Here is a 23,813-nt window from a genome sequence, read left to right as displayed (position 1 = left end):
AGTGTTGGAAAACTACTGTGTACTATGCTCAGTACTGGTGTGATGGGATCAATCATACCCCAAACCTCAGCATCATGCAATATACCCATGTAAAAAACCTATACAGGTACCCCAGAATCTAAAATAAAAGCTAAAATTATTATTATTTTTTTTAACGAAGAAGTATTTTATTATTTTGCTGCAAAGCTGTTGCTTCACTGTATAAAAATAGCACCAGCAAATGCAGTGTATCGCAAAATTAAGATAGTGGTGTTCCTCATCTGACACTGTACAAGCAACAAAACCTCTTCACTTCCAGTTATTTCCAATGGAAAGATCATTAAGTATTTCATCCCAAATCCAGGTATGGATACATGCAAGTTACAATATATAAGGCTTAAGAATAACAATGTTATCTTTGAATTATGTAAGTTTTATAACTAGTTTTTACCATGGATAATTTCATGAATTCTGTACACTAGAGCCTAGTCTAAAAATCATAGGATATTGTGAAAAAGACGCATATTATATTTATCTATAATCATTAGAAAGTTAAAGGGCATTTTCTTTCATTAGCAGTGTTAATAGTAGTTTTTTTCCCCCCATCGGTAATACTAAAAGTTGCTATTCTAAGTCTTGTATCCACCACTAATTTAAGACAACTCTGCTGGCTTGCGTTATTTCATACTAGTTTATTTAGGAGTTCCATTTTCACTCCTCAATAGATTTTATGTATTTCTCATACGCTTCTTCACTCATAAGTTCATCTAGTTCTGAAGGGTTACTCAGTGTCATCTTGATCAGCCAACCATCTTCATAACAAGATTTGTTTACAAGTCCTGGATTTTCTGCAAGAGCTTCATTAATTTCAGTTACTTCTCCTGATAAAGGAGAATAGAGTTCACTAGCAGCTTTCACACTTTCCAAAGCACCAAACTCATCTTGTTTGTTCAATTTTGTCCCAACTTCAGGCAGACTACAGTAAACAACATCTCCCAACGCTTCCTGTGCAAAATTGCTGATTCCCACTGTTCCAATGCCATTTTCTGTTGTTACCCATTCGTGTTTCTCTGTGAATTTACGCACCGAGAGCAGAGCGGGTCCAGTGCGCAGCGTACGGACGGCGCCCACCCCCAGCTGCCAGGGCCTCGGCGGGCAGGGCGCGGCGGGTGACGGGACCGCGCGCAGGGTGCAGAGCAAGGCCCGCACGCTCCGCACCACTCGCAGCGCCATGTTCGCAGGGGTGCGGGGGTCGCAGCGCTACGCCTCGGCCACCCGCGCCGGGAGGCGGGGCGGGGCAAAATTATTTTTTAAAGGGGGAAAAAAATCCCTGTTTTTTAGCTGAAACTGACTAGTATTATGGTTCACTTTTAAATTATAAATAAGTAGAAATAAGGGCTTAAATATTTATGCAAAATATCCCAGAATTTTGATTATAGATTTTTTATTTACTTATTTTTTAATTGACAGATAAAATTATATGTATTAATTGTATTTTGAAGTACATATGCAGTATAGAATTACTAAATATAGCTAATTAGTATACGCACTTCCTCACATAATCATTTTTGTCATGAGAACATTTAACATCCACTCTCAGGATTTTTCAAAAATACAGTATATTGTTATTACCTATGGCCACTATTTTATACAATACATCTCTCGAACAGATATTTATTTTTATTTGTGGGTATTCATAGATTTTCTCAGGATTTAGCACAACGAAATCTCAGTGGAAATGGGCTCTGCTTCAATAAGATCGAACAAACTACAAAAATATTTTTGGAGAGAATCCTTGTGTACTATTTTCAATTCTTATTATACTTTGATAACAATAAGTTGTACTGATGTGAAAACACATGAACAATTAGAAAGTAACGACAATAATTTTATAAAGTACAATAACTAGCGGAATTTTTCTGTAAGAGAAGCACTGTCATTTTTTTCTAAGTTTCCCATGCATGGTTTCCAACATCTTTTACTCTGTGATAACTGAGAATATATTGTAGCATGCAATAGTTTTAGAGTTTATTTTACTCTTGGTAACATGGTCAGTGCTACTGTAACATGAAGCAGTACATTTTTAAATAGGTTAATCATTAAAAAGTACATAAATACTACAATAAATATGTCACTTTACCATGAAAGTGACCTGAATTTTACTTGTAGGAATGAGCATAAGACAGTTTTTAGCTAGTGAGTTATGAAATGGTGGAAGCAGGGTTATCTGAAATAGGAGGGAAAATCGTAAGAACAGATGTAGATGAGTGTCTCACAGATAAGCGGTGAATAGAGGTAACTGATACATATTTGAGATGTGCATATATGTGTTTAGTTTACACCCACATAGCTTCATTCAACTGGGTGCATTTTTTTGCATACACCTTGTGTTTCTAGTGGAGAAAATTGCATATAGTCAAATGCAAAATTAATGTTATGCTTCAATTATCTCTTACCTATCACTTTGCAACAAATCTGAGTTATCATAGCAGAGCTGACTGTATCTTAAAAGTTGTACTTTTAACAACAACAAAAAAAAGGTCTGACTGCATACCCATCTAAGATACATGCTTCAGTAAGGAGACTGAGCAAATAAATCCATCTTTTACAGTTGGCGTTCCAGAGGCTGTTTGGGAAGTCATTTGAACTGACACAGCTGAAGTGGCAGGGAAACTGATGGATCTGTATGGTAAACAGAAAATAGGCCGCATGACAGAGCAGCTCCAGCATTCGTAAGCCTCAGAGAAAAAGACACTTATGCAGTCAGCTTTACAATACATCTGTTCTTGTACCATGCTAAACCCTGGATCACAAATACAATGCAGTTCTCTTAAACAGCCTTTATTCATTGTGTTAGGGGAAAACATATGGCTATTTCTTAAGCTTTCTTGGAGAATAATTTAAGAAAGCTGATTTTATTTTATATCACCATTATAAATGACATACTAGTTAATATGCTTCTCTGTATATAAGGAACATAACAATAGAACCAAAACTTTAAGGGTATTTAACTTCAGAATGGCCAGGATCTCTTCATTTGTATAATTTTGTACTCTAAACATTTTATTTACACAAGGAAATAGTACAAAGATTTATATAAGGTTCAAAGTCTTTCAATTCTTTCTGTTTCATAAATACTTATTTTTAAGGATTTGGCATAAACTCATTCAGTTTTTTGTTTCTGTCCTATGTTTTACATGGTTTCATGTGTTAGTGATATTCTACTTCAGTATCTTTTCATCTTATTTACTGTATTTGAATACAGGTGTGAAATATTTCTTACTTTCAATTATACCTATAGTCTTTTGACTGAAATAATTTTCAAACCTTATTTAAGCCTAAGTGTTTTAATATTTTATCCTTTTAAGTGATATTTAAAGCAGAGCTATAGTTTTGATTATTATATGGGGGATCTATATTTGATTACTATATAGCATAGTAATCAAAAGTAGAAAACATTGTTTTATATTTCATTATAATAAATTAGTTATAATTGTATTTGTTTTATTATTAAAATTATATATATTTAATTTGGAATAGTTAAACTACTAATATTTTTCAATGTTTTTATATTGACATCTGTACAATTAAAGATATAAACAGAAAAATCAGAGATCTATCATGCTCAAATTATCTAAGCAGACAGGAAGAATGTTAAAAAAAAAACCCCGCAATTTTATGTTTAGATCTTAGTGTTTTCTAACCTAAGAATTATGTTATTTTCTACCATAGTTCCTTGATATTTGGAGTGAAAGAAGTAATTGCATGGTACTTGGTGTGAGAGGCTGCCAGATGTACCTTCCATTTAGTCTTTCTTTTCTTTACCAAACATCAAGCAAAGAGAATTATTCTCATTCTCTTCTCCAATCATTACTGGGAGATTTTCAACGCACGTATTAGGTGTGTAGGTAACATTGCAGGTGCAGGCATTCTCTGGGTGTTTTGTTCCCCTCTATAGCCCATGATTATAGCTGGCTTGGACTTTTACTCCCTCATATTAGAGTAGGTTAAATTATACTATCAAATAGCCTAATAATAAACTCATGGCTGTAGCATAATAACACTATAATTTTTTACGCGTCCTTAATGTAAATTGTATTTCCAACAGAAATTTTCTTCTTAAAAACAATATTTTACCTTGCCAGCCTCCTAAGTTTTATTTAATTTATATCTACTAAGTTTAGGATCTTATTTCACATTTTTACTTTTCAAATTATCTCCATATTCTACTTTGGTCATATTCAAATATTTGCCTAAAGAACTTCAAATAACTTTTTTATTGATAATTTTAGAATTTTTAAATAATTTCAGAATTCAGAATTTTACATTAATTTTCTTGGCTTACGGTAAATCATTTTATTTTACTAACATTATTATTTTCAGTCAATTAATTCAAGGATTGTCATAGTGCTATGCTCATCAGCTTAGGTTGAATGCAGAGATTCTGGTTTGAAAGCAGTCAATGTCTCTATTTCTGTGTTAAGACTTTTATTAATATAGGCTGGGCGTGGTGGCTCACCCCTGTAATCCCAGCACTTTGGGAGGCTGAGGCGGGTGGATCACGAGGTCAGGAGATTGAGACCATCCTGGCTAACACAGTGAAACCCCGTCTCTACTGAAAATACAAAAAAATTAGCCTGGTGTGGTGGCACACACCTGCAGTCCCAGCTACTCGGGAGGCTGAGGCAGGAGAATGGCATGAACCCAGGAGGCAGAGCTTGAAGTGAGCCGAGATCACACCATTGCACTCCAGCCTGGGCGTCAAAGCGAGACTCTGTCTCAAAAAAAAAAAAAAAAAGACTTGTACTAATATGACAAACCTAAGAGATATATGAAATCACATTCAATTAAATTAAAAACAATAGAATGTCATTATAATGCAGTTTGTCATAATTCATTTGATTAAATCATCCCATTAAAAATAGTTAACTATTAAACCTGGCATGACATGAAAAACAGAAAAAAGAAATCGATGTAACATTCCAGTGCTGGCAATATTAAAGTGTTCAGTGATTCTTCATATGATATACAGCAAATTTTGGCAGCTCCTCATACCAATAGAGACTTTTATCTTAAACTTATTAATTTTATAACAAAATATTGAGTGTACTATTTGTTAGAAAATGTGTGCCCACAAAAATTAGACTTTTTTCTGAAATAAAGCTTAAGTTTGATTTAATTTTATTCTAGTATTTGGACAAAAATTAAAAAAATATTATTTCTATACATATTTCAAGCTATATTACTCATGTAGTTTATATACTAAAATTCAGATTTTATTTGGGTTTTTCTGGAGCATTATTTTTACTATTTCATATTTCTTTATGTTGAATGTGTCTGATATTTCTTTCGTTAAATAATCATGAAAACTTGGCACTCGCAATGTTACCCTTCTTCCCAAATCATGCTTGCATTCTCAAGTTCTAGGTTACTGCCTATTCTACCCAGTCACTCATTCATTTATTCATCCATATATTTAAACAATCATATATTTAATATCTCCTCTGTAACAGATATATATTGTAGATGTAAAAAATAAGCAAAATTGAGTCACTATTTCAAGATGCACTGGGGGTAATGAAGAGAGAAACAAAAAGATTAAAGAGCATATTATACATGTTAAAGTGGGTATAAAAACAAGAAACGCTGAATTTCCTGGAATAATTACACTGTGTTGAGCCCTGAAGTGTTAATAAAAGTTAGCCTTGTGGAATGTGATGAGGGAGGTGGGGGAAATTATCATGAAATAGAATGAATATCATGAGCAAAGATTTTGAAGTGCACACCACATTTCAGGCAAGCTAATGATCATGGCTAGAGAAGGTAGAATACGAAGATGGGATAATGGAAGTGATGAGAAAGGAAGCTGAAAAGATGTAGAGATAAGACCAAGAGCCATGTGTACCTGAAGTCCAGTGAGCCACTGACGCTTTGAAGCAGAGAAATGTCTCCAATAAACTTTTATTATAGAAAGATTATAAAGGTTAAAATAGTTTTAAACAAGCTAAAATGTGACACGAGAAAGTTGGGGACATAATTAAGCTGTTGCAATCATCTAGAACAAAAATAGTATGAAAAGCCAAACTAAGAGAGTGAAGTGGGAATAGGGATAACACATAGACGTCAGCAAAATCATGGAGGCGATTTGTGTTTGACTTGCTGTTCATTTGGAGGTAAAGAGCAGAGTAGACAGTCATGGTTGTTTTCCAAGATTCTGGCTTTAGCACTGAAAGTAAATGTGACATAAATGAAGAGGAGGAAGTTTAGAACATGAGTTTAGTTTATATATATATTTATCTGGTGTATATCTGATGTGTACTTGGAAATGTTCCTTACAGGATTGGACATGTTGATCTAAAACTAAGAAGAGAAAACTGAATTAGTGATATAGACTGATATCGTTTGGCTCTGTATCCCCACCTAAATCTCATCTTGAATTGTAATTTCCATGTGTCAAGGTAGGAACCTGATGGGAGGTGACTGTATTATGGGAGCAGTTTCCCCCATGCTGTTCTGATAGTGAGTGAGTCCCACAAGATCTGATGGTTTTAAAAGTGGAAGCTTTTCCTGGGGTCTCACTCCCTCCTGCCGCCTACTGAAGGTGCCTGCTTCCCCTTTGCCCCTCGCCTTGATTGGAGGTTTCCTGAGGCCTCCCCAGTCATGCGGAACTGTGAGTCAATTAAACCTCATTTGTTTATAAACTACCCAGTCTCAGGTATTTCTTGATAGCAGTGTGAAAACAGGCTAATACATAGACTTAGGAGTAATTATCACATTAAACAATAAGTTCAGGCATGGAACAGGTGCCCAGGAGAGTCAAGGATCAAAGGTTGCCAGGTAGATTTTTTGAATCAGTAAGGCATTTATTAAATGTTTGAATATGAACATCATTTAATAGGGCATGCCCCTTCTGGTTTGTCTCAGTTCTCACCAGGCACTATCCTATTAAATCCTGCTCCACTCCTTTTGTTACTGGCCTTCCCCTAAAGGCACTTGATTCTAAGATCTATAAGGAGATATAAGGAGGAAAGGATTAAACTCTGGAAAACATCAGCGTGTAAGTCTCAGGCAGAGGAAGGTAATCATGTGAATCACACTAGTAAAGAGGAAGAAAAGGAGATTCAGAATACATCTGCTTGTATTGGATTCTTCAATTGATTTCCTTCCCAATCACTGTTTCTAATTCTCTTCAGAAAGATACATAAGATATATGGGGGTGGGGGGTGAGATTTAGGTATAGATAAAGATTTAATTGACTAAGCAAAAATAGTACCACATTTTTTCACTGAAGACTCGGTGTTGTTTGGGGAAGTCATAGGATAAAAATATTTGACATACCAAGAATTTAGAGTAGCTCTCCTTGATTTTGCTTGCTCCCTACTTCCTTCTTTTATTTTGAGAATCTCTACAGTTAAGATGCCTGACATATAGAAGTTCCCAGAAACATGTTTGGTCTTCTCTTCATATACCATAATTTATTTTGCACAAAATTGGTAATGCAAATGTGTGTAATGACACCCTGTATCCCATTAGCAGCAAATTTTTCTAAAAAGAAGAGGAAATAAAAATGAGAAAGGCCTGGAATCGAGAGATAATCATTTGTTTATTCTTGAACAGCAATGTTGACTGTTTTTGTACTAGCCAGGAAAAACCTGTGAAGGAGAACTAGCTTTTTAATATAATAAATATATTTTGAAATGGCAGTAATTGAAACTATTTGTACTAGAGAAGAAACAGAAGGACATAATGAAGAGCCTAGAAATGAAGCTAGGTGTGTGTGTGTGTGTGTGTGTGTGTGTGTGTGTGTGTGTGTAGTAATATAGTTTTAGAAAATTATTAAATATCTCTCAGTAGAAAAAAAAGGCTAATTAATAAATGCCATTGGGATTAACATGTATCTATTTAGAAAAGTTATATCCTCAACTAATATACAAAGGCTGACAAATATAATTACATAAACATTTTAAATTAGAATAATAAAAGAAACCATAAGCTAGTGAAAATGCATATAACACACTATAAGCATTAGTTCTTAAAAGAAACGGGATTAGTTTACCACAACAAATAAAGTTTATAGAAATAAATAAGAAAACGATATATATCTTCAAAAGACAATGGGCAAAAAAAAACAATGTTTGAAGAATGAAGAAAATTAAAATGAAGAAAAATATGGAAAGTATGCTTATCCAAAGAAATACAAATTGAAATAATGAATAATGTTTTTCTGCCCAATACATGGGTAACATGAAAAAGACTGATAGCCTTTATTAATCATTCATCTAGAGGAAATGGCCATTCTTATTCCATATTGGTGGAGAGTAAATTGGGGGCTTTTTTGAAGATTATTTTAAAGGATTTATTAAAATTGTAAATGTTCATATAGTTATATTAAATTTCCACCTCTACATGCTTATTCTGAACAAATACTTGCACATGTACATAGAAGAATTAAAATTGCAATTGCAACATTGTAATACTGAAAAAAATCTTTATCACAATCAATATAGTGAAAAGGTGCCAGCATACTTTGGGATATTTATTACCTAGCAATTAAAGTGTAGAGCTACATGCACTGACACTGGAATTCTTCAAGGCATATGAAGAAGAGAAGAGTGGTTCAAGTGATGGTTGGGGTGGGTTTTGGTTTTAGGTTGTTACTGTTTACTTTGTATCACTGTTCCTCAGTGGGAGGTCCACAAACTAAATGAAATAACATGGGATCTAAGATAGGACTCCGCAATCTGCATTTTGGCAAACATATACTTTTTCTAACTTTGTTGAGACATATTTTACATATTATATATATCATCTATTTCAAGTATACAATTCAGTTATTTTACAGATTTTACCAACCTGTGCTATAATCATCATAAATCAGTTTTAAAGCATTTCCATTGCCCCAATAAGATCCCTCATGTATTTTTACTGTTAATCTCCATTCTCCACCCACAGGCCATCATTAATCTATTACCTATCTCTATTGATTTGCCTTTTCTGTACATTTCATACAAATGAAATCATACCACATGTCGTGAACTTTAACATTCAAAGGAATCACCTGGGCATTTTGTTAAAATGCAGATTCAGTGGGTCCAGGATAAGACCTTAAAATCTGCAGTTCTAACATGCTCTAAGACGATACTGATGCCACTGGTCCATAGACCACCTTTCCAGGAGCTTCCCCAGGATGCTTCTGATTCTTATACACGGAAAATCTTGAGAACCATTGCTGCATGCCTTTCTTTACTTTTTCAGTTTTTAACAATGAACATATTAGCCAGGCATAGTGGCACATGCCTATAGTCCCAGCTACTCAGGGGCCTGAGGCAGAAGGATCGCTTGAGCCCGGCAGGTCAAACGCTGCAGTGAGCCGAGATGGCACCACTGCACTCTAGCTTGGGTGACAGACGAGACTGTGTCTCAGAAAAGAAAAAAAAAAAAAAGAACTTTTGTTCTTGTGTTCCTATCTTACATTTATCACTTGTTTATTAGAAGATAACAGAAAACGTATAGCATTATCAAATAACAATAACTGAAAACTTTAGTAAGTACGTGAAACCTTTGCAACTACCCTGAACTTAATTGTTGTATTTATACTGTCTTTTATTGTCTAGAAAGAGGTTAGTCATAAAACATGAGGATAATCTTGGTTCACAGGAAAATAAAGAGCCAGCATCATGAAGATAAGACTCTCAGGAAATAGAGAAGAAAAACATATAACAGGAAAATAAAGCCAAATAATTTCCTGGGGCCTATGGAAAAAAATATACAGGTGGCTTAGCATGGACTGAGGTAGGACCCAGCTGTTTCTTACTCTTGATAGAAAAAACAAGTGACAAAAGGTATTTTACTTATAGGCATCCTCTCTTGACAAGTTTATTTTTAGTGCCTGCGCTTAAAATGCTTCTCCAGCTGATATGGTTTGGCCGTGTCCCCACCCAAATTTCATCTTGAATTGTAGTTCCCATAATCCCCACACATCAAGGGAGGAAACAGGTGAAGATAATTGAATCATGCGGACAGCCTCCCCCATCCTGTTTTTGTGATGGTGAGTTAGTTCTCACGAGATCTGATGGTTTTATAAGGGGCTTTCCCCGTCACTGGGCACTCATTCTCTCTCCTGCCACCATGTGAAAAAGAATGGGTTTCCTTCCTCTCCTGCCATGATTGTAAGTTTCCTGAGGCCTCCCCAGTCATGCGAAACATGAGTCAATTAAACCTCTTTTCTTTATAAATTAATTACCCAATCTCAGGTATGTCTTTATTAGCAGTGTGAGAATGGACTAATAATACACTGACCTTATTAGTGGTTGGACTAGCTCATGCTTTCAGAAGATATTTTCCACGTGTCATATAACATAAAATCTTTAAACAGCACTTTTCTAGTATTATGTGTATCTATTTCGGGTTGGAAGAAAGCACTACTAGTTTATATTAGCATTTAGTTTCTCCTGACCAATATTCTGTTGTGAATATAGATAAAGACAAAAAATATATAGATGTCCAGAACACTGTTATCTTTATTGTGAACTCTTGGTGAAGTCAATTCACATTATGTATCATTTTAATCCAAGCCAATCAATTTTATTAAACATGTACTTAGCACACTCCCTTATTCATCTCCTTCTATTTTTCAATACTACCAACTATTGAATTTCCATTTGTATGAAATAAAGCTGTGGTTTGGTTAATCCAAAACAATAGTTAAATGTGGGATATTTGGTTTTGAAATGCTTTATAAAATTCTGTCATTTTTGTTCACTTGGGCTTTGAAACCCCAGAAGTTTAGTCCAGAGAATGATCATGGGTCTATCAGAGGTTTCTGAGAAATATCAGAAAGAAAGGCATATTAGTATTTCTATTTTTTCATACTTTTTGCATTCCTGCAAGTATATATTTTCTCATAAAAATCATAGCCCATTTTATAGAACAATAAAACATTTTTTGATCTGAAAACCTAAAATTTTACAATACAAGGAATTTGCTATTTCTCTGTCTAATTACCTTAACAGGTATATTTTAGGTTTTTTCTAGGAAAAAGTTTATATCTTTGACCTAGTGTTATCACTTCTACAAATATATCTGAGAGTTTCAGAAGCAGAAAACACTTCACATTTGAAGATGTTCATCATATAATTACCTATTTTTTAAAAAAAAACTGAAAACAACCTAAGTGTCAGATAATATGGGAATGGTTACATAATTATGGCAAATCTGCTTGTTAAATAAGCCAAAACTTAAAAATAGTGCTTATGGAGAATTTCAACAAGCATGGTCTACAACAACTGTATTCACTAAATAATTCATGCATTAAACAAACGTCTGTAGCATATGCCAGGTACTGTATAATTTTAAAAGTATTTATATAAAAATAGGTTTTAAAAAGCAGCATGCAAAATTATAAATAACATATCATTGAAACTGTTTTAGTACCACAACAAAAACTATAGATATAAAAAGATCAGAGGGAAAATTGGCAACTATGTCAAACTAATGTTTATGTTCCACTTTTCAGTATGTTTATAATTTATATACTGATTTTTACAAAGGCAATTTTAAAATGTAAGAAATAGGTAAAGTTTGAAAAACATGGCTTAGCAAAATTAGTGATAAAAGAATTAAAACACCTTTTGAAGCTTTTCTACATACTGAAAAAATACAATGTCTTCTTCAGTTCTCTATTCTCTTTATGCATAACAGAGTTTGTCTACTCTGGTTATTTTCCATTTCAATATCAATGATAACCAGGCCAGAGGGCTCCTAGTCTTTGAAATTGTACTGTATAACAGATGAGTAAGAGGGTATTAGTAAATTGGATCTAAACCCAAGGCATTTCTCACAATGCATCTCAATGTTGTTTTTTGGATTCTTGCTTGTAATGTCAGTGGCAGCACAAGTAGAAAGCTAGTTTAGCCTACAGAAAAACCTTTTCAACTGATATTAATTTTTATGTCCAAAATAAAAAAAAATAGAGGTTGACTTATTGGCTGGCTGCACTGATACTAAACCAAGTGAAATTCCCATCTAGTTAAATAAATCCCTCTCAGGAGGACTCTAAACATTTTATAGAGTATATCTGAATTTTCTGGCCACAAGACAATGATAAGAGAAAGGATACTGATGTAATCAAAAAGGTATGTTTTCTGCTAAAGATTTTCCTTGTGTCTTAGAAGCTATGAAGACCATCTATGATGGTTAATTTCATTTGTCAACTTGGCTAGACCACAGCGCCCAGATATTTGGTCAAATACTATTCTACATGTTTCTGTGAGGCTATTTTTTTAGATGGAATTAACCTTAAATCAGTAGACTTTTAGTAAAGCAGATTGCTCTCCAAAATCTGTGTGGGCTTCATCCAATCAGTTGAAAGTCTAAGAAAAAGACCAACCTCCCTGGAGAGAGAGGGAATAGAGGGAATTCTTCCAGCAGATTGTCTGTGCACTTGAACTGCAACTCTTCCTTAGGTCTCTCTCCTGCTGGCCTTCCTGGCTTATTTTGGGCTTGTCAACCTCCATCATTTCATAAGCCAATTCCTTTAAAAATCTGTGTCTCTCTCTTTCTCTCCACACACTGTTTCTCTCTTTATTTCTCTGGAGTAACTTGACTAGCACATCATCTTATTTTGACAATTCAGTACACTGGCTCTTCTCAATACCAAATGGACTGGCCTTCTCTAAGTATATCATAGTTATGTAGAGTTGCTTATGGAATGTAAAATAATTAGCCATATTATAACATTCATAGGAAATTCTCTTGCAACTCAGATAGTGAGCGAGGTCTGGACTCCTCATCCAGGTGTCTTACCCATCCACCCTTTTCAGATACTTGGCCAATAATAAGACATCTTGGATATTATGGCCTAGGAATGATTGTCATAGCAATAAAACCATAAGTAACCAAGGTTTTACAGAGAAAATTTTAAGAAAACTAGTCATTATAATATTTGGAAGTTTAATTACAGTCTAGGTATATTATAGAAGTGGATGCTTATTTTGTTAACAATATTTTCAAGGTGAAGGAATTATCCTTCAATCTACTTTTTTAAGACACACTGGTCAATCCAAATGGCTTTGTTAAGACCCGCATAACATTGTTTTCCTATTGGTTTGTCTGATGGAAAATCTGGCCTCTTAAATAATTTTACATTTAATCAAAAAAACTTGCACCAATCAAAGAAAATGTTTTTACAAAAAGTCTTTATTTATACCTCTTATCTGCATCATAAAAGGTACTACTTTAAAATGGAAAAATCCAATCAAAATCACCATGTCTATCTGACATCCAAAATGAGATCAAGATTTAACTGCACATTTACTAATAATTTTATTAGTTGAGTCAAATTTGGACTTATCCGCTATTAATTTGAAACAAAATATTAGATTGATAATGCTTGCCAGTTCTGTTGTTTTCACTTGCAGCTGCAGTTCACCATGATGCATTGTTAAGAACAAAGAACACAAACAGTAAACATGCCACATTAAAAGAGATTTGTGATCTACTCACTACATTGTAGAGCTTATTCTGAGACATGTGATGGAATTGTTTGCATGTATCTGTTCTGAATTTCATGTCTTAAGACTGTACACCAGACTCCCCCAAGCTACTAGGTAAAAATACAGAAAAAACTTTGGGGAAGAAATTTGTGCCCTGAGAAACAGAGATTAAGGTAGCCAACTGAAAAGGAGAAAAAAAATGATGTGAGTTTGAAAGTTAGGTGGATGGATATAGAAACCTTATGAAAGAGTGTGATATGCCTAAGCAGGGACATATCAGCTGAAGTAAACAGTGTTCTAGAGTGTAACAGGGAAAGTCATTTCAAATGTCTTAAGATCTAACTTCTATGAAACTTGCTTCACAGAAGGAATTTGTGGGAAGTTGGAGGAATTACCCAAACTCAAGAGTGCCTGTAAATGAAGTCAAGAATCTGCTCTTAACTAAAGTAGTATACAAAGTGAAAACTGGAACATCATATAAACAATAGGAAGAAATGTCTATGGCTGACTATGTGAGAGTATGAACCACAAATGAGCCGTGATAAAAGGAACTGCTGGTACCTTGCACTTCCAACATTTACATTAAAAAGTTGCACTGGAGGCTGGGCACAGTGGCTCACACCTGTAATCCCAGCACTTTGGGAGGCTGAAGTGGGCGGATCACCTGAGGTCAAGAGATCAAGACCATCCTGGCCAACATGGTGAAACCCCGTCACTACTAAAAATACAAAAATTAGCTGGGCATGGTGGCATGTGCCTATAGTCCCAGCTACTCGGGAGGCTGAGGCAGAAGAATTGCTTGAACCCAGGAGGTGGAGATTGCAGTGAGCCGAGATGGCGCCACTGCACTCCAGCCTGTCAACAGAGCGAGACTCCGTCAAAAAAAAAAAAAAAAAAAAAAAGTTGCACAAGTCATGAGTTTACCTATATAACAAACCTGCACATGTAGCCCTGAACCTAAAATTAGAAGTAAAATATTTAAATAAATAAAAAGAAAAATTATCTTTTCTAGTTCTAATGAACAGTGATGCTATGATTCTAAGTGCTTGCCAATAAAGTAGAAGACCTGAAAAAAAAAAAAGTTGCACAGGACTCAAAGCCATTATAGCTCTTCAAATCTTTACTGTTCTTCAAGAAGTATGAAACCAAAAAACATTAATCTAAGGTACATGTATTTAATTTATTTTCTAACTAGCAAAATGATGAGTATTAGAATGTTGGCTTTGAGTATCTGTATAGTCCACATTTTCATCATTGATCAATGAACAATACTGATAAAATTCTTATTTCCCAGAGAAAATACACAACCAATATCCTTGATTGGAAAGAATAAATCTAAATAAAGTCACTGTGGTCTACCATAATTTTCAACCCTCTTGGATACAGTTTTCTCATTAAAAACAAAACATCCCAAAACATGCAACAAAAGTTTAACATTTAAGTAATAATTTTGCTTAGCTGTGAAATAATCACAGTTCTAGCTTTCCCCTTTTCTTGATGTCTCCTCCTTTTCAACTTCTGTAGCCAGCTTCTTACTTATTCTAAATATTTAATAGTCAAGTTTCTCAACATTGGGTAATAGGCCCTCTTCTCACTCTACATTCTATCCTTGATTAATCTTGTCATTGTCAACTCTCTTGCCTTTAATGACCATTTCATGGCCAATAACTCCCATGTATGCAGTCCAATTACATTGCCTATTTCTTGCATATGCATGTATATAAGAGCAGAGGCCATAATATATGAGTAACTTGGCATCTTGGATGTCAACGTGGATGACTTACAACTATTACAAACTTTTCAACATTCACATATTTAGAAACATGAATTGTTAATCTTTTTCTGCAAAACTTGCTTTTCCCCAGTCTTTGTTTTAACCAAAAAGGGCATGTCTTAGCCTTGTCATTTCCCTCTCCATCATTCTATAGATTCATCAACAAGTCCTCTTGACTCTACTTCGTGTGTGTGTGTGTGTGTGTGTGTGTGTGTGTGTGTATGTTATTTTCTTCTCTAGTGTCACCACCATAATTTCATCCACCATTATCTCTTACCAGGATGGCCACAAAGGCCTTCTAATAAGTTTACCTGTATCCCTTCTATTTCCACTCTAATTTTTTTCACACATATGCCAATATAACCTTCTCAAAACGTAATGTAGATCATGTCACTTTCCAGTACAAAACTCTTCCAAGCCCCATTGTATTCTGATTAATATCTAAAATTTTAAATGTGTATCTTATAAGGCTCTTATAGAATCGTAAGTTGCCTTAGTTCTCCTGCTTTCACCTACCCTGACCTGCATCCCTTTGATCACTCAACTCCAGACTCAATAGGAATCTCTCAGTTCTTCAAATATGTCAAGATCTCCTCTCCGTACAGTTCCCAAAGATACAGTTCTAACTGGACTATTCTTTCTTCTTCCCAGTTTCCCTTCTCATGATTCACTTAGATAATTCTTAGTATCCACCACATTAAAACTTCCTCTGAGAAGACTTCCCTAAATACTCAACCAAAGTTATAATTCCATTATACTTTCCCATCGCAAACAGTGCTTTCTCATAACACTTTATGTTATGTAATCCTATATTAGAATAATTATGTGTTGAATGCTCTCCTTTCTTCTTAGACATGGGATAATGTGGTCATATTTGTTTTGTTTAGAATTGTGTACCCAGATGTAATCAATAAATAGATCATGTTAAATAAAATATGGGTTTTATTCTGTTTGATATCAATGTAAAATATTCATAATGACACTGACACAAGTTGTTTCCTTCAAAAGGTTTTCTTTTCAAGTTATATAGCTTAACATGACTTGTGAATTTGTAAACAGTTGCTAAACTTCTTTATGAATAATCTTTCTTACATCACAAAGGATTTCTCAAATAATTTCCATCATGGGATTTAAAAGTACTTGCTCACAGCTTGCTTAGAAGACACTCTATTTGTTTCCTTTAGTAAGTTAGTTTCCCTTAATTCAGAGGTAACATATTTGAAGACTGTGTCTTAAAAGATGTATGAATTAACCCTCCCACATGTAAAATATATTGCATATACTGCCTGTCAAGCAGGCAGACCCTCTCAACTTCCAAATTTTTTCTATCCATAATTACATGAACCTGATATGTATTATGTCATTAAATTTGTAAGGTCATTTGCATTTTACAAAGTGCTGTCAGCATGTAGATCATAAGGGCTGTAGAAGATAGGATACTTCACTGGGAAAAACACATTACAAAGAAAACATAACTGTGGTAGTGTCACAGCAACTCACTCCAGAAACTAAAGTGAAGCAACGTTATTTTAATAAGATACTAGAGAGTTAGCAGTTCATGTGATTTTGAGTCATCTTGTTTTTCTTTTATTCTTACCAATTGTGCTATCATTTTGTTCTTAAAAGCCGGATTTTCTATTAAAATTCGGAAACTGTCCATCACTTCCTTTGTCCAGTAACTTGCTCCCCCTGGTGGTGGTCTTGCCAAGCTCAAACAGTCAGCAGATACAGATATTTAATTTTATGATTTGGATTTTTCTTTTTCTTAATTTGAAGACTGACATTTCGATACCATATTTCTAGGGGGATATAAATTGTCATGAGTTGTCACTGAACTTATGGTTAAAAAGTGATTTGGAGAGATCATCCCAGTGATATCTCTATTTCAAAAAATTCATTATTATATTTCCTAAATCAAACCATTTTATATGCTAATATAAGGGTTACTATTAAGAAGCATAGTGACAGATAATAATTGAGTGTTCTGCTTTTTGTAAAGTGAAAGCAAGTTTCTTGGGAAAGTAAAGGAATAAAAGAATGGCTACTCCATAGTCAGAGCAGCCAATAATTAAATGTTTATCATAAAAGTCTGAGAAAATGGACTAATATTCAAGAATGTGGCTGTGGGGAGGCCAAAATGTCCTGTTTGGGAAAAATCTTGCATCTTGACAGCAACATTGTTTCCCATTTTATTGACTATTACTATAACTTAAGGAGTTCCTTTTGAAATCACTGAATGCTTCTGGCATAAAAGAGATACAGGTTGAAAAAGAATTAGATTAAGGGAAATAGCACTTACTTGAACCTAGTCATCTGAAGTAAGGTGGAATATTAAAAATAAATGGCCACATCTCTGAAGATCATTAAAAATAAATGATCTTTTCTAATTTGACATCAAATAAACACTTCATATATTTAATGCTGACAGTATACAAGCTTAATTCTAAGTCAAATGCTAAAATCATATATTTGTGTCAGAACATCATACTGGCATCCAACTTAAGAAGACTTCAGTGAAATGCTCTCAGAGCAAAGGGGAGGGAAGCTGTCTTCAGCTGAATGTATATATGCTCCCAATGCGTACTTGAAATGTTTTACTTGGGACTCTTCATACTGAAGAAGGCATTCAGAAGGAAATCTACAATATATTTTCCTCAGATGTCCTATCATGAGGACTTTGCATTTTTTAAGCCTTTCTATCTGTCAGAGCCCAGTGAAAAGATGGATTCACTCCAGTAAGTTTTGAAAAAGTGACTGGCTTTTAAGAATAATGAATAAAAAGAGAAAATGGAAAGAGAACTGGGAACAAGGGAGAGAGTTGAACATTTACATCAGAAATAAAAAGACTTTCAGAATGTTTTTGGCTTAAAAATATTGTTTACATAATACATGCTTAATAAGATTTGGAATGGTTTGGAATCTAAGGAGTTAGGAGATTTTAGGGACATTTCACTCAACCATTCAGCACAGATTTATAATAATGCTACTGGATTTATCCCATCGACATTAACTATTTATGGTCTAGCAGATACCGTAACTACGCCCAAACAGTAACTAGTAATTGCAGTGCATTAAAAACACTCTGGAGAAATCATCTATGACATTCTTTTGTAAGATCAGGGCATCTGTGAAGGTCTTCTTTACTGATTTTGAGATATTGGAGATTCAGGAAGGGAGTTAAACCTTTTCCACTTATGGGACCCCTAATCTTAAGAGAGAGCCAGCAAGTCCCTGCAAAGCACTCTGTTCCATTTGCCATGAGACTTCGTTGCACATAATTCTCTTCAGCCAATTAAAACTTAACATTTTGGACACCTCTGTAATTAAAATGTAAATGAAGCAATAAATTTTGTCTCTAACAACAGATTATACAGGTTAATTAAGACAAAAACTTACCTAGACTCAGTTTTTCAGTCAAGTATGGTTTTCAAAGAGCCTACTTATGTAGTAGAATATGAATTCTGGACCTGAGTTCTACATAATAGAAAGATCCATTACCTACTTGTCAAAGCAAGGAAAGAAAGTCCCAGAGAGTAAAAAACAAAATACGATTATTAAATGTACTTTTTAAAGTGATGATAAGGAGGAAGAGATTCACTAGTTTCTTTTTGAAATTAATTTTTTATAGTTCAATTTTGCTTCTGACTTAGAAATTGCTAGCTTTAAAAGCAAATAGCCTTCAAATGGTATGGATAATAATGAAAATTGCTACAATGAATGCATTTATGGAAACCATAGGTTTTGTGCATTTACTCTATTTTTATCTATCTACCTGAGTAATTAAAGGGGAACTTCTAGACACATTGGAGACATTGGGGCCACATAACCTCCCTCCCTAAGAGGAGAGGTGAACAAAGCACAGAAAAGCAAACACTTTAGAAATGACCTTGCATTATTCTTGATGCTACTGCAGGAAGATGCAATTCTAAGGGTGATGATGGAAGGGAATAAAATACAACATTTATTTTTCACACTGAAAAGGCAAATAATGATTTCTTAGTGGTTTTTGCAAGGGAGGATTTTCTAGTTGTTGCCACTTAATCATAGCTGAACTCCTTGCACAATGTCACATTTAATTTTTAGCCATTGGAAAGATGGATACTGTGTAGATGTTAAAAGCAGCAAAGATAAAGAAACAATTACATGATATTTATGACATGAGAAATAAAATATTTCTAGATATCACAGATCACATATAATAATTATTTTAAGAACTGAAACATATAACACCAAATTGAAAATTTGGGGCATGGGATATAATTAACATTGGGGTTAGAAAAGGTCATCATAGCTACCTTGAAAGTAAAACTATTGCCACAATATAAATTAGGTCATTAGAAATTGAGAGTAGGAGTTGAACCAGCATCCATAACATGATACAGCACCCTGGAACATCTCATTAAATACTTCAAATTGATGAAGTGTTTTAACATCCTTATGTTTTTATTTACTGATTTAAATTCAGTCCTACAAAGAAGAAAAAGAGACAGACTACAGGCTAAGGCCTAAAACAGAGCTAAGAGGTAAAAAGCATTTTTCGTGGATGTTTCAGAATATATTTGTTTCTCATGCAAGTTGCTTCAGTAGACTTCTAGCGCACAGCTTTACTCAAGAGAAAACTAAGACAATAGATTTTTTCCCTCATCTAGACATTTACCCCTTCATCCTCATGTGAAGAAAACCAAACCAAAACAACAAAAAAGTATTTAATTTCCTGTAACTTTATTCTACAATTTGAATTAGATATTTTAAATCCCAACCTAATGAAATGTGTATGCTTTTCACTTAGAAATTAACAAATGAATTTCCCAAAGATGTTGCTTTCTTAACATTTTTATTATACACTCTGCATGTTAGTCATTTTCTTGGTGTTTTTGTTATCTGTTTTGCATACACACACACACACACAAACACACACACATATTTCTTCATGTTTTACTTTCTGAAAAAAGATTCTCCTGAGCCTTATAAACATTTTTAAGCATCCCAAGAGTCTTTACTCTCAAGTATGTGGTTACTGGTTTTCTGTTTTTGTAAAGCTCCTTAAAACCTTGCTTTGAATCTTTTTCCTCATAATTTTAGTCATGAGGTCCCAGAAGGCATTTGCTACAGAACTTCCAGATCTGGCCAAATGTCTTACTCTAGGCCTTCTAGCATGGTGAACTAATAGAAGGGCAATGACTCTGAGTATCTAAGAAATTCAGCCCTTTATCCATTCAGAGACACAACAAGAACTCACAAGCCAAATTCAGAGCACTCTTAAACTGCAGGAGAGACAATAATTGTGCCCCTGGGGCTACCACACACCCTTTCATTCCCCAGCTGTTGGTCAAACCCTTTAAAGAAGACCATGGTTTTAGGTCTAACATTTAAGTCTTTAATCCATCTTGAATTAATTTTTGTATAAGTTGTAAGGAGGGGATCTAGTTTCAGCTTTCTACATATGGCTAGCCAGTTTTCCCAGAACCATTTATTAAATAGGGAATCCTTTCCCCATTGCTTGTTTTTGTCAGGTTTCTCAAAGATCAGATGGTTGTAGATGTGTGGTATTATTTCTGAAGGCTCTGTTCTGTTCTATTGCTCTATATCTCTGTTTTGGTACCAGTACCATGCTGTTTTGGTTACTGTAGCCTTGTAGTATAGTTTAAAGTCAGGTAGCGTGATGCCTCCAGCTTTGTTCTTTTGGCTTAGGATTGACTTGGCAATGCGGGCTCTTTTTTGGTTCCATATGAACTTTAAAGTAGTTTTTTCCAATTCTGTGAAGAAAGTCATTGGTAGCTTGATGGGGATGGCACTGAATCTATAAATTACCTTGGGCAGTACGGCCATTTTCACGATATTGATTCTTCCTACCCATGAGCATGGAATGTTCTTCCATTTGTTTGTATCCTCTTTTATTTCCTTGAGCAGTGGTTTGTAGTTCTCCTTGAAGAAGTCCTTCACATCTCTTGTAAGTTGGACTCCTAGGTATTTTATTCTCTTTGAAGCAATTGTGAATGGGAGTTCACTCATGATTTGCCTCTCTGTTTGTCTGTAATTGGTGTATAAGAATGCTTGTGATTTTTGTACATTGATTTTGTATCCTGAGACTTTGCTGAAGTTGTTTATCAGCTTAAGGAGATTTTGCGCTGAGACGATGGGGTTTTCTAAATATGCAATCATGTCATCTGCTAGTTCAACCATTGTGGAAGTCAGTGTGGCGATTCCTTAAGGATCTAGAACTAGAAATACCATTTGACCCAGCCATCCCATTACTGGGTATATACCCAAAGGATTATAAGTCATGCTGCTATAAAGACACATGCACACGTATGTTTATTGTGGCACTATTCACAATAGTAAAGACTTGGAACCAACCCAAATGTCCATCAATGATAGACTGGATTAAGAAAATGTGGCACATATACACCATGCAATACTATGCAGCCATAAAAATTGATGAGTTCATGTCCTTTGTAGGGACATGGATGAAGCTGGAAACCATAATTCTCAGCAAACTATCGCAAGGACAAAAAACCAAACACCGCATGTTCTCACTCATAGGTGGGAATTGAACAATGAGAACACTTGGACACAGGGAGGGGGACATCACACACCGGGGCCTGTTGTGCGGAGGGCGAGCAGGGAGGGATAGCATTAGGAGACATACCTAATGTAAATGACGAGTTAATGGGTGTAGCACATCAACATGGCACATGTATACATATATAACAAACCTGCACGTTGTGCACATGTACCCTACATTACAGTATAATAATAAAAAAAGACTTAAAGACAGTAATACTTAATTCAAAAAAAAAAGAAGAAGACCATGAACAGCAACACATGAGTGTTGCCAAGGGAAATTCCACCAGCCCAGGAAACAAGCAAACCACCCCTTTGGGAAAAATAGAGAAGCGACTGTCACCACAGAGCTAGCCTGGCTTGTACCTCATTTATTTTCTTCTTCATTACTGCATAGCCTATCCTCAAAAATCATTTATTTCTCTTTCTTAGACCTTCTTTCAGCCTCACCTCAGGGAAGAGTCCCGTTTACATTTTGCTCCAGCCTTAAGGAAGTTTATTTTCCTTGGTTAGCCATCAACATCTCATTTGGGAATTAAGAATCAATACCATGGATCATTATGCTAAGAACTAGTTTAGTATTCTATGGTTCCTTCTGGAGAAGTCCAAGTTTTCCCATCCACCAGAAACTGCTACAATTTACAAAGAAGACATATGTCCTAGGAACTGCATTATCGTCCTCTCTAACCTTAGCCTAGAATTTCTCTAGAGGCATCGTAACATGTTGATGCAGCATGCTGCATCAGTAACATTCTGTTGGAACCCTAAGGACAGCCCATCTACCTACATCATAGTTTATCTGACTCCACCTGGACCCCAGCCCTGTATAAATACTGAAGTAACTAAACCAAGTGTCCCCAACCTCTGGGCCACAGACTGGTCCATGGCCGGAAAGGAACTGGACTGACTACACAGCAGGAAGTGAGCGGAGGGTGAGTAAGTGAAGCTTCATCTGTATTTACAGCTACTCCCCTTCGCTCGCATTACCACCTGCGTTCTGCCTCCTCTCAGATCAGCGGTGACATTAGATTCTCATAGAAGCACAAACCCTATTGTGAAACGCGCACGTGAGGGATCTAGGTTGCAGGCTTCTTATGAGAATCCAAAGCCTGATGTTCTGTCACTGTCTCCCATCATCCCCAGATGCGACCATCTAGTTGCAGGAAAACAAGCTCGGGGCTCCCACTGATTCTACATTATGGCGAGTCGTATAATTATTTTATTATATATTATAATGTAATCATAACAGAAATAAAGAGCACAATAAATGTCATGTGCTTGAATCATCCCAAAACCATCCCCACTCCAATCCATGGAAAAACTGTCTTCCATAAAACCAGTCCCTGGTGCCAAGGTTGGGGACTGTTGAACTAAACAATAGAAATAGATGAAACTCAGCAATATCACCATGCGTAACATTCTTTTCACCCTTAATCAGAACATAGAATGTATCTCATCACTCTCATTTCAGCATAGCTATGTGACTTACTTACCCCACTTAGCTTTTACTGATATTCTCCTCCAAAATCTTAATATTGATTCCTTCTAAAATGACTGTTTCATAATAAAGCAAACAAAGCAAAACAAAACAAGCCTCTTTTACATACGCATTTCTTTATCAGTTATTTTTCCCAGTCCTTGTTTTTGCTGAAAATGGTTTCTTTCTCCTCCACTAACTTCCCAGCTGTCTGAACTGGAGAATGCTAGTCACCAGAACAGGGAATTCATGCCCCAGGAAAGGTGTCAGCTGCTAGTCCCCAACTCTAGCCCATCCTCAGATCTAGCTCCTTACAACTTTTACTCTTCCACCTCATTGTGTGCATCTGACCTCCTTTCATAGGATGCCATTTGGCTCTACAATCAGAGACATGCATGAGCCTCCAAGTCATTTCTTCACATTTATCAAATAATTCAATACCATGTGCACGACTTTCCCCTCCACTCAAAATCTTTTCAATATTCTGATTAGTTCAATGCCTATGCAGAAGACCAATTCACTTGTT

At 35.2% G+C, this 23,813-nt stretch overlaps 1 protein-coding gene across 1 annotated transcript; it reads right to left on the bottom strand.

The window, feature by feature from the left end:
* Window positions 1–648: 648 nt before the first annotated feature.
* Window positions 649–1,271, bottom strand: LOC100987372 (glycine cleavage system H protein, mitochondrial). The gene has a single exon (XM_034962732.4). The coding sequence runs from the start codon at window positions 1,210–1,212 to the stop codon at window positions 691–693; it is 522 nt and encodes a 173-aa protein (XP_034818623.1). The 5' UTR covers window positions 1,213–1,271; the 3' UTR covers window positions 649–690.
* Window positions 1,272–23,813: the final 22,542 nt, after the last annotated feature.

The sequence above is a fragment of the Pan paniscus genome, chromosome 5 (genome assembly GCF_029289425.2).
Source record: "Pan paniscus chromosome 5, NHGRI_mPanPan1-v2.0_pri, whole genome shotgun sequence".
Lineage (NCBI taxonomy): Eukaryota > Metazoa > Chordata > Mammalia > Primates > Hominidae > Pan > Pan paniscus.
This window is presented reverse-complemented; position numbering and strand designations above follow the sequence as displayed.